Source organism: Harpia harpyja, chromosome 3 (genome assembly GCF_026419915.1).
Source record: "Harpia harpyja isolate bHarHar1 chromosome 3, bHarHar1 primary haplotype, whole genome shotgun sequence".
NCBI classification, from domain to species: Eukaryota; Metazoa; Chordata; class Aves; order Accipitriformes; family Accipitridae; genus Harpia; species Harpia harpyja.
Genome location: NC_068942.1, coordinates 81,419,664 through 81,431,904, shown reverse-complemented (window position 1 = coordinate 81,431,904; position 12,241 = coordinate 81,419,664). Strand labels below are relative to the sequence as shown.

General features: G+C 42.5%; 1 protein-coding gene across 1 annotated transcript in view; it reads right to left on the bottom strand.

Moving 5' to 3' along the window:
- MDGA2 (MAM domain containing glycosylphosphatidylinositol anchor 2) overlaps window positions 1-12,241 on the bottom strand; it is a 386,375-nt gene that overhangs the window by 207,253 nt on the left and 166,881 nt on the right. Inside the window, exon 5 of the mRNA XM_052783732.1 lies at window positions 10,860-11,034. Within this exon, the coding sequence (XP_052639692.1) occupies window positions 10,860-11,034 (175 nt within the window). The remainder of the gene's footprint in view (window positions 1-10,859; window positions 11,035-12,241) is intronic.

The window sequence follows — 12,241 nt, the reverse complement described above, 5'->3', positions numbered from 1 at the left end:
GTGGCTTTCATGCGAACATACAGCGAGACCTTGTTTCACGACTCCATGAGAGCCGAACCCCAGGGCAGAGCCCACCCTCCTGTCCCACACCGGGGATCAAGACCTCAACTGAAACCAGCACCAACACGCTGCCAAAGAACGTGACACCTCCCCATTCGGGGGAAGCAGCAACCTCTGTGCTCGAATGCGTAACAACTGTATAAAAAGCAGGAATAAACCAGGTCTTGTGCAGCGAAAAGTACAGTCTTCAATCTTCAGACAAATTCTTTTCTATCAAAAAAAAAAAAAAAAGGATGAAAAGTTACAGGAAACTTCCTGAAATATACACATGCACTGAAATAAAAAAAAAGCCACACACTGAAATAAAAAAAAGCCACACACTGAAATAAAAAAAAAGCCACACACTGAAATAAAAAAACAAAGACAAATCTTTACAAAAGGCATTTCTGCTTATATGCCCGAGGCAAACCTCTTTTTGGATAATAAAGGGTAGCTCACTGATTTTTCATTGCTCTCTGAAATTCTGCAACACTCCCACCCTTGTCTGGGCGCTTTTCCTTACTCTTGTGGAGGATGTGCACATGCATAGCAGGAAACAAATTTCAACCAAATACTGCTAAGCAGCCTCTAATCTATTTGTGAGACACCGTCCGCCCTTCAGCTTCCCAAATGCATCCTCCACTGCAATCTTGTACCTCCTCAGGCAATAATTAGGCAGAATAATTCTCTGTGATCCAACTCTCCAGCCAAAGGATTCCTCAGAAAGATAGCGAAGGATAAGCAGATTCTCCCACCATCATGGAAAACGCAGGCACAAGTAATGGCCAAAGCGACGACAGGGAGAGGAAATCTGCCCCTTTTACATTTCTTTTAAGAAAAGACACAACTTCCTCCAGATGTTTACGTGTTTGTCTGCTCTTTTGCTTTAGCCATTGCAAAAATTCTCAGACAGGGGCTTGAGTCCTCAACTACAACCTGGCACTACACCAAGAGGATGGTTTTAAACCTCCTTCAAGAGCACTGGGGCATCAGTCATTTTCCTCCTCCATCGCTCTCTGAGCTCCCGGTGAGGCTGCAGAGGAGTCGGTTGTGTGGTGGCCAACCCGCACGAGGTATCTCCCGTACCGGTGAGCATCCCTGGCTGCCGATGTTTCAGTGACCCCAGACACTAGGCACAACAACTTCTGTGAGCAGAAGAGTTTCACAGTGGGGCTGGAAACAAAAAGGGATCAGAAAATAGCAGGTAGCAAGTTCGGGCATTAGTACATCTGACCACAGCTTCAGCGGTTGCGTCTAGCTCACCTAGGCTGCTGACCACCCAAAAATCCCACTGTGCCTACGTGCCAGTGATGGAGCAAAGGCTGCCTGCTCGTTGCCGAAGGACAGGAGAGATGCTACTCCAGGTGAGTCGTAGGGACACAATCACAACAGACCTACCAACGCCCAGCAGTCCAGGAAGCCAGGATAATATGGTACTCAACCGGTCCAAGCTAATATCCAGCTTTCTGCAGTGTCTCTGATACTCCCACAGAAAAGCCTCGTGCATGCAAGTGTGGCATCTCTAAAGCGGTTGCTTGTACTCCTCTCCTTTTCCCAAAGGGAAACTTACTCTCACTTCCCAAATGCATTTGCAGCTCCAAAACCCATACGCTTAGTGTGGATTGAACCCAAATCTTTGTGTTTCTACAACTTAGGGAATGAACTGGGGTCTGATGAAGGCACATCATCAGATACCTCAGCTGCTATGAGTCTTGTGCCGACCCAGTGCAGACCAGAGCTGCCCGCCCCAGCCAGCCAGGGCTGCATACTGGGGAGAGATGGTCCTCTTCCAGTAACCACCAAGCACAGCCATTTTCAGAGGCTTTCATATGGTAATGCACAAATTTGACCTCAGAGAGGGAATAATCAGAAACCCACAAATTAAATTTGTATTTCTCTCATGTTGAAAGATTACAACTATCAATATTGGAAAGCTTTTAAATGCTTTCCCCATCTGCATGATATCTCATTTCAAAGTGTCTTCTTTTATTGTATCATGCAAAAAAGTGATGAAGGATGAATATATTTGCTTTCCTTATATACCAATGCGTATGCTATTGCTTTATATTAATTTTCTTCTTTTTTTTCTTTTTAAATTTGCATTCATTGTTTCTGGTCTTTCATCCAACCATGCGAATGACGATTTAAGCATGTCACTGGGCTTCTAATAAACAAAAGGCCAGAAAAGAAGATCAAATAACATATCAATGAATATTGATAGATACAAGAGATGGAAATTAAAAATGTCATTGCAATAAGAGCGCATGATTCACTGCAGCCAGTACAAGGCAAACACAAGTCGAGGCAGCACAGAAAATAATGAAACAGCTGAACTATATTTTCAATCCCTGAATTATATCTTAATTGCTGTGGCCAGGAGACCGATATAAACATCTGCAGAGAAGCGTGCAGAAAATACATGCCACCGATGTGTGGGATTAAGGTGCCACCCAAGCCCAAGCAGGAAACATCCCCACTGCAAAGCTTGACAGGAGCTAAATGTGTGCTATGCACATCTGCAACCAGCTCCATGCACCAGCCCTGCTCCCATCACGGAAAGCGCAGAGCCCAGCACTTCGGCCAAAGCATCAACATCACATCAGATGCTCGCTGTGTGAACCCCAGAGCAAAAAAGGATTAACCTGCTACTCGGGTGTTATAGTCATATTAATAGTCCAACAGCTACATCTGTGTTATTCAGAAAAAAAAAAATTAAAGGAATACTACAGTGGTCAGGACAGAGGTTCAAAACCATTCTAGCAGCCACAATAACATGTGAATCTACAGAAGTGGATGCTGCCAGTGCCTATGTTTTAAAATCTGGAGGTTATTATTTAGGAAGGAGAAAGCCGAGTTAGTGAAAGGGATTCCTTTAATGCTCTCATGCAATGGAAACTGGAAAATATGGGATGTTGAAAGACTGAAACATGGCAATTATCTAAGAAGGTACTTTAAGACTCACCAGAAAGCACCATCTTCAGTTCTCACTTTCACCACCAATGTTATATGCATGAAACAGATAGCCCATTGCTATAAATCCTCCCTGTGAACTTATGGCTTAATTGCTTCAGTAGAATTAGTGTAAAGAGCTCATATTTTAATATTTTTCCATATAAAATTCCCCACACTTCCCAGTGTCAGGCAGACTTGGGCACATACCAGCAGCGTAGCGAGAGGGAATCGGAGGGCAACCTTCTTATCATTCAAGAAGAGCACACAATTATCTCATCCAGACAAAAATAGCACTCCGGGAGAAAGCATCACCTCCTGCTCGTCCCAGCAAGTATAAATCCAGCTTCTTAGGGCTGCGGTGAACTGGGGAAGGCTGGGAAGGACATGGAGCAGTGTGGGAGGCAGCTGGCAGTTTCAGCTAATTCCTTTCCCCATTCCCAGTACTTTATCTTGATTATCACATTTATTTTGCTCTACATCAGTAAGCATATCATACTAGTTGTGTGCACACGTGTGTATAAGCCATTTATGAAGAGATAAAGCAAAGCCGTGACTTCCCGACAGGCACATTCAAGCCCTACAGCACTGCACCGCAGCAGAGGTCAGAGCACCATGCGGGGTACTTCTGCAGCGGCCCAGCAGAGCAATTATTGGGAGTTAAATAATTATCAACATTACATCTGATTCTGCATCCTAACAATAGGATTTATGCAGTCAACAGAAAATTAGGGGTGGACTGCCCAGTGTGGGGACAGAGCAGTGTGACTGCCATTAACACTGATGACAGAGATGGAGAGCAATGCAACTAAATCCCTTTGCACAACACTCAGCATTTCACTGCAACAGCCTTTTCCAGATCGGTAAGGGAAATTAACATCACGATCTCCAAATTACAGACCCTGTGTTCCCTCTGAATAACACTTCTCTTGCAGACTCGTGATTGCACATGCTACTAGGAGACGCGCTCAAATGCTGAAGAAGATTAGCAGTTTGATATTTTTGTCATTTGACACGTACTATCAGCAGCATTTTGTGTCATCCCAAGCCAGGAAAACTGTGATGCTCCTTGTTTGCTAAAATAATCTGTCAACACTGAACATGTTTCAGTCAATCCCACATCACCAACACTGAAGCTTGGAGGTCCCATCCCTCCTGACTCCAGGGCCGAGTTGCATCAAAAAGCCTGGGAGACAGGTACAGCCGCAGGAGGTGTTTTGTCAAAGTCTCCAGTCTGAGACAGGAATTGATGAGGTCTTTAATGCACAACACCTACGAAAAGGGTACTTTTCAGAATGAAATGATCCCTATTATTAAGGGCATCAAGACTGGGCTTGGAACTGAGACTAAAGCTAGATCTTGCTTTGATCTCTTCCTCACTGACGTCACAAGATTAGGATGTAATCCTGAGCGCTCGCAGGCCTTGCTAACACCGGTCCTGAAGCTTCCTGATGACGTTCACAGCCAGCCCAGGGCAGATGCTGTAGGTGTCAACAACACAAACTTCCTTATGGCAACGGAGACGATGGGCAGCAAAAGCAATTGCTGCAGCCACAGGCCACGAGACCCGTCAGAGAAGCAGAAACCATAAAAGTAACCCATAAAAAAAATGAAACGAGAGATCTGAACCTGGAAGTGCAAGAGTTGGGGAAACCTCACAGGTGATAAGCAGAGACCCAAGACAACTACGACCTCCACAAATATTACACGTAATATACATGCACATCAACAGCTATTTGGGAGGAATAGCTAGGGGCCTGCAGGAGCCTTCCCCGTCCTGTAACTGCATTTGTGTTACACAGAGGACTGGATTTGGTGCAGGGCATATTCCCACCATAGGATAAACTGAGTGCTGCGAATAAACTGCATCAGGCTGCCTTGGTTTCCACCTTGCCCTAACGCTATTGCAATGGAAAAGAAGCCAAAAGCCAGCGCACGCAGAAGCAGTTGAGGGTGGATGGACTTGTTTCACGTGAACAAAATACCCTATGGTGGATCTAACTAATCTTGTGTAAAGGGATGGTTTCTGTAAATAGAACTGCAAAAGGGGCGGTTTCTGTAAATAGAACTGCAAGCAAAGATTTAAGTGGATCTCTGAGCAAAAGAAATGGTTGTTTCCCCTAGACCCCCAGATCAACCTCTTAATCCTGGAATTACAGATTTTTTCAACAAGCAGTGTTTTCTGCACAGTGTGTGTCTCTCTTCTACCACGCAATAAAATCTTAACATATCTGTGCACTAAATCTGTTTGATAAATGTTTTTCATCCTGACTTCCAAATTAATTTCAGACATCTTTTAACATAAATCTGACCTTTCGCTCCACCTTCTTTTACTCAAGCTGTGCAGCCTACGCTTGTGTCCATAAGTATCCGTGAAGCAACAGGAATGCAAAAATACATTTCCAATTAAGCAGTACTTTTTTGTTAAAAATCTGGTAAATTATCCTTTGGGAACAAGCCGAAAGGATTTCTTGTAGGAGCTGCTCTTCTTTAAATAAAAATACTTCATTTTACCATAAGTTTCCTTCCTTATAAAAGGAGAAAGTGTCCTCCCCAAGTCAAGCAAAAATTTTCCTAGGAGTCAAGTACAAAAGCTTTTTCTTCAAAGAAGAAAGATGAGATGTACTTTAAAGAGATACTTCCAGAGAAAGAAGAAAAAGAGTTCAAGTCTAAGATGAATACAGCTTGGATATATGAGGCACCTTCTTCTCTTGGTGCCTTAGCAAGAATGGAAACCTCCCTCCTGAGAATACGCTGCCATGGGGACCGAGTGCATTTGTTTTAATCTGATGCGAGAGATGAGGATCTTCAGTCAAACCTGGGAAAGCAGAAACCTATTTTCTTAGACATATAAAGTAAGGACAGAAAGTTGTCTTCTAAAGAAGAGATTGTTGCCAGTCTATTTAGCACAGTCCTATCCCCCCAGAAAGCAAAAAGGAGATCTTTCTAAAAGAACCTAGCAGAGAATCATAGAATCATAGAATCATTTAGGTTGGAAAAGAACTTTAAGATCACGGAGTCCAAGCATTAACCTAACACTGCCAAGTCCACCATAAAACCATGTCCCTGAGTGCCACATCTATACATCTTTTAAAATTCCTCCAGGGATGGTGACTCCACCACTTCCCCGGGCAGCCTGTTCCAATGCTTGACCACCCTTTTGGTGAAGAAATTTTTCCTAATATCCAATCTAAACCTCCCCTGGCACAACTTGAGGCCATTTCCTCTCGGAACTAGCTATCACTAGTTACTTGGGAGAAGACACCAGCACCCACCTCACTACAACCCCCTTTCAGGTAGTTGTAGAGAGCGATAAGGTCTCCCCTCAGCCTCCTTTTCTCCAGGCTGAACAACCCCGGTTCCCTCAGCCGCTCCTCGTAAGGCTCGTTCTCAAGAAAGAAAACCAAGAAGATGAGTTGCAAAATGTTGGAAAGAGGCTCTGTGCCTGCCCAGGAACAGGCATGGACTCCTTGCTCTTTCCAAGAGTAGCTGTAGATGAAATGAGAACTTTGGCAACACTGAACCACTTTTTTTTTTTCTTTCCCCCCCCACCTGTTTTACATTCAAGTATTTTGACACCAGACTAAAAGGGACTGCTGGTTTTAAAAGGCTTGACTTAGATCTGCGTATGTTAAAGGAACAGAATAGCTTGTAACCTAGTTTGGTACAATCCATGATAGTTTTAAATAAAGTAGGTACGGTACCACTGCCATCACCTGCAGAAGTGCCAGCAAAATTCCCTCTCCTCCTTGGTGCATCACTAAAAGCAGTGTCACAACTAAATGGAGCTTGATGAGAATGCTGCACCTGAATGACTTTCCTTGAGCTCTCGGAGATTCAGACATCTAGCAGGCATGTCTGATGTGAACCAAGTAAAACCAGCCCACCAGGATACACGGTTACATGTTTGACTGCAAACAATGTGAACTACTTATTCTTGACAAAGCACTTTTTTCCCTTCAGTCCAGCAGACGATTTACACCTCTGGCTGTTTTCAAAATTATTGCATGCGTTTACTTTAACTCCTTAGCTGTGTTCCTTACCCACGAACATAGTATAAAATGTTCGGGGTTTTGTTTAACTTCTTAGAGAAGAAAAAAGTACTATGCCCTCAAGCAGCATGTAATTCAGACTAACAGGCAAATAGTTTTCAGAAAGTAGTAAATCGAATTACAGACTACACCAAAATAATACCAAGTGACCATTATGCCTGCATTGAACTCGCAGAGATGAAGGAATAACACGCATCTATCTATGAACACTAATATAATTTACTTCCAAATACTGAATGAACCGGTCCATCTGGATCCGGCTATGCAATGTGAGAACTGAGACCCAGCACCCACTCTTTGCAGATGGGCCCAAACAGAAATGAGCACTGGGTGACAGGGATGGAGATTTTCACAGGAGTGCAGTTCGCTCTCTCATTTCCCAACCACATCACGGGCAAGACCCAAAACACGTGTCCTGCCACAGGCAGGTTTCTGTAAATGCTCTGCAGCCGCCCAAGAGCTTTAGTTTAGATCTTCTTTACAGAATACTCATCAAGTACCTCTTGAACACCAAGGACCAAGCAGTCAGAAGATTTGGTCAGAGTCATCTGAGATCATGAGAAATTGATAATGCTATTTTTTGAGACTTCTTTAACAGATAAGCCACCTGACACATGCAGATCCATGCAAAATATCTGGCAACTTCTCATGAAGCCTTCCTGCAAAAACAAAACTAAAAGCATTTTCAAGACTGCAGAAAGTCCATAAAAATAATGTAACCACCCCCTCTCCTCTCACACAGCCCAACACTCTCACTCATTCACCACTTATATCTGTAGAATTAATTATTGCAGTAGGAGCAAATGTGGCTCCAAGTGCTGCTGAATGCCAGAGCTAACTGGAAAATGAAAAACAGGAAATTACTGGAGAGTGAGATTTCCCATCCAAATGTTGATATTAAAATTTTCCAACCAGCCAGCAAGTCAATAATGGAGATGAATGAGGAAACAAAGATTTTCTGTGGAATTTTTTTCAACAGTTCATTTTCAAGCTACACAGATATAGTGCCTTTTCAAATTTTAAATTAGAGGCTGAAGACTTAAATTAGCCCTTAGGAAGTGCTCTTGATCCAAAACTAACATGGAACACAACTTTAACATTGTTTTCTCTCTTTAGCTTTACAAGCCAAGATGCTTCCAAACTGATTTTTCACCCATGCAGTTTTTAAGAAATGTAAACATTTTACTTGTTTCCTTAAACACATTTGAGGGTTTCATCAAAAAATTAACAATATTTCTTTCTTACTCTAATGATAAAGTTTCGCTTTCAAAAGGGAGTATCATCTGGTTTCTACAGGTTTAGTTTTGACAGTTACCTAAATCTGCAAGAAAACTGTCTTTATGTAATTTTACTAAATACATGTTTACTAAAAAAACAAAACACGCTTCGACAGAACATGTCGGCTAAGTACTTGTGATCCTTATGGTTTGTTTTGGGGTCTCTGAGGAAAACCATCTTGTGGGTAATCATTCAAGAAAACACACCCACCCCCAATACTCCTGCTCAGTACTGCCCAGAGTTCTTGACATTGCACACACACAACATATGATCTATAAAGGAAACATTCAACAAACAGAAAATCAACACAGAAAATTTCAAGTAAAAAAAGACAAAATTATTTTAAGCTACTTGGAAATTTCAACAGGAACATTTCTATTTCCAGTACTTTGATTTCTTACGAGCTTTTCTCTGGGGTACAGGGTCTTTTCTCCTATCTTTTTCACAGCTAGATCCAATCTTCGCTGGCAACTTAAGCTTACTGCAGCAGTACTGTCTGCCTGCAAATATTTGATCATTAACAGATGAAAATACTCAGTGAAATATCAGCCTGCATACAGAGAGAAATCACCTAGGATTTAATCACAGCTGGAACCTGAAGTTTTTCATGTTCCAGAAAGATATCATCTGTATTTGAAGTATATTAAGAAGCAGCATATGATTTAAAAAAACAAAATTAAACCCGTAATAAATCCCAGACAGCAAATCCAAAAGCACATATTAATAGCTAAACAAAATAAGTTACAAGGAAAAAGACATATTCCAGAAGGAAGTCTCACTGAAATTAAGAAAAATCAAAGTTTCAAAACAATCTGTCTCAACACTCCCTGTTCAGTTCATGTAGCATTCCAGTCTTGCGACTGCTTTTCCTGCCTTTCCTGCCAACATCGGTGTCACAGCCATGCCTACAATTAAGAATGAAGGAGAATCTAACACATGGATGCTGGGGTAAGAGAGAAGTGCTTTAATGGCATCCAAAAGAAGAGACTTAAACGTTTGCTCTGGGGGTTTTTATGGAACAGCTCCACAGGGCACGGCCAGGGTGCTGGGACCACAGCCTGCACCGCTGAGCCCTGGACATTGCCGGGACCGGGCAGCCCGCTCACCCCTCGCTGCAAATCTCGGGCCAGCCCCGTGACAAACAGTGAACGCTTCGCGTGGTGTGCTTATATGCAGTCATTACGGTTGCCTGCTCATTTATTGGACTCCAACAAGTTAATGAGCAATTACTTCCTAATTCCGTTATTGTTCATAAAGGATTTACAAATTTGGCGTTGCTACGTTATAGCTCGTTAAGCACATCATGAAGCTAAGTGCACATGCTAGGCAAGAAAATCCCCCAAAAGGCAGTTGCCCCCTCCACCAATCCCATAACTAACCCACAAAAATTGTCACCACTTGGGTCTCTAAATTAACATACATCCTGACATTCAGCTGACAGACAGAGGGTACTTTTGGGGAAACACAAGCCCAATGCTGGTATAGTCATAAGACAGTCAGGTTTCTCTTTGAAGGACTCAAGAGTCTAAAGGGCTAACTTCAAGCTCTAGCGATTTGTTTAAATACAAATGTGGCACGTAAACATATTTGTTTACACGACACTACTTGCATTAGAAGAGTCTCCAAACGTATATCGCAAAGACTTTCTATCTTTGGAGCATTTCAAACAGATTTTGAACAGTTTTTTCTTAATCTGAAGTGTACACAAAACCACAGTTTGAGGCATTCAGGTCTTCCCTCTTTCTAACAGCTGAGTCCAATCACATAATTTACAGCATCAGATGCAAAGTTTACCATTAAACCTACAGCAATAAACTACCTGATCACAAGCGAGAGCCGTGCTTTGTCTGACTAGCCCACTCACTGACACTGGAGTCTGTGCAAGTCAGAATGGGATTTTATTTTTTTTCTTTTTAATTTCATTTTGTGCATTTATTGCAGTATGATGTTTTAAACTGTTTCCTCGTTTTCTGTGAGCTCTGGTGACCAACTGCATTGCAATCCCAATACTTCATATTTTTCACTGCCCAACATTTCAAATGCAGCTTTTAAAACTGCGTATCACAGGAACGTGAAGAGATTGGCATTTAAAAAACAAACAAAAAACCCAAACATCTTTCAGCAGCAATTAAGGCAAAATAGCAAAAGAGTACTTGCTCCCATATCAGTTTCAAGGGCAAGCACAGCCAAAAGTACAAGAGATTAAGGGCTGTGCTACGTACTAGATCTTCACCCTGTGCAAGCTGCAGACAAATCTTCCTCTGATATCTAATCAGGCTGAGTTGTACCTGAGCTTCATCTTTCTTACTGAAGTATTGTGATTTTGTTTAAAGATTTTTCCATATGCGAGCAGCCCCACCTGACTTCACTGGCGGTAGCCACAAGTCTTCTGACCATAAATACTCCCAAAAGCTGCAGAATCCACCCTAAAGTACTGTTTAGAACTGGCCTTCCCAAAGAGCTGGTCACTTCTTTGCAACGCCAGATACCGTAAGAAGTTAATAAAAAGCATAGTATGAACCCCCCAAGCGGTTTACTTACAGTACACGTCCACTCTTATGGACTTTATGGCTGGCGAACCTAAGCCGTTCTCAGCCTTGCAGTAGTAGCGTCCTCCCTGGTGTCGCTGGATGTTGGATATCCTCAGGGTTTCATTGAAGACACTCGAGTCTTGAAATCTGTCAGAGGCACTTCCTGCTGTTTTGGTCCACCTGATCTGAGCAAGCACCAAAAAAGATTGTTACTTTAAGTCTGTAAAAGCGAGCAGAGTACAGATCTCTTCACCGAACCCAGAACCACGTGTGCGTCAGCCAGGATTTTATGCTGGAGGACTCGAGGAACTTCTCCAGAAAACTGAATATCTCACGCTTACAATCAAACACTTCATCCAGGAGCCCCTGAACGATAAATCTTGCATTTACCACCCTCGCTTTGAAATAGTTGATTACTTTTGATGGAAACACCCCCCAAAAAATAAATGCCACTAGCAAAGATATGGAGAATAACTCAAGCCACCATCAGTGACACACAGCTGGAACGGCTGCAGAAAAATTCCCCATGAACAGCAACAAGCAGAGCTCACCAGAAAAGGTGGCTGTACTCCTGCACTGAACACGGATAGTTTTCACTGAAATCGTATTCATGAAGGATGAGGGCACATTGGAAAGCACCTTCAAAACGACTGATGGATTATCTTTTAGCAGCAATAAAATGCAATTTTAAGGAGTCAAATAATCACTTGGTTGAAACTGCAACAAACTACTAACAGCTATTTCTTCAAATAGGCGGTTTGGTTTTTTTAATGTCATTTACGGCAATTCCTTTACTCTGGTAATTATTTTCCAAAGGTGAAGACTTTTTAAAGGGAACTTTTAAATTCCAAACCCATAAAAATGCCAGTAACAGCCCACTACAACCGACAGCTGCACAGAGGTGGATACGCACACTGCTAACACCAATGCTTGATGACCCAAGCCCTTACCTGCATGACTCGGTGGACTAAGCTATCTCAGAAAATGCACCAGACCTCCAGAAACTCCGCAGGTACCTCCTCCTCTTTCAGTTCACACTAATTCAATGACTGGGACAAGCAACATTCAGGCACAGACCAAAACTGCTGTTTCAAATGGTAGGTTTTTCTTGCCCATAGAAGCCACAAATGGGATACTTGCATAACGAGGAGTCTACATCTCTTCTGAAGCTTCTCAAATCTGTCTCTTCTCAACCCCATCCACTAATTCCATGCCAGCATAAAGACTAAAAGTTGTGTAGTCATTGATAAAAATGAGATTGACACAAGACAAGATAATAAATATTTGGCTATTAGCTCCCAGGCTACGGTCCAAAAGGATTGTCCAAAAGTAGTCAGTGAAGCCATGATTTAAAGAAGAGCATTCAGACACTGATCTGTTGGCAGGCCATCT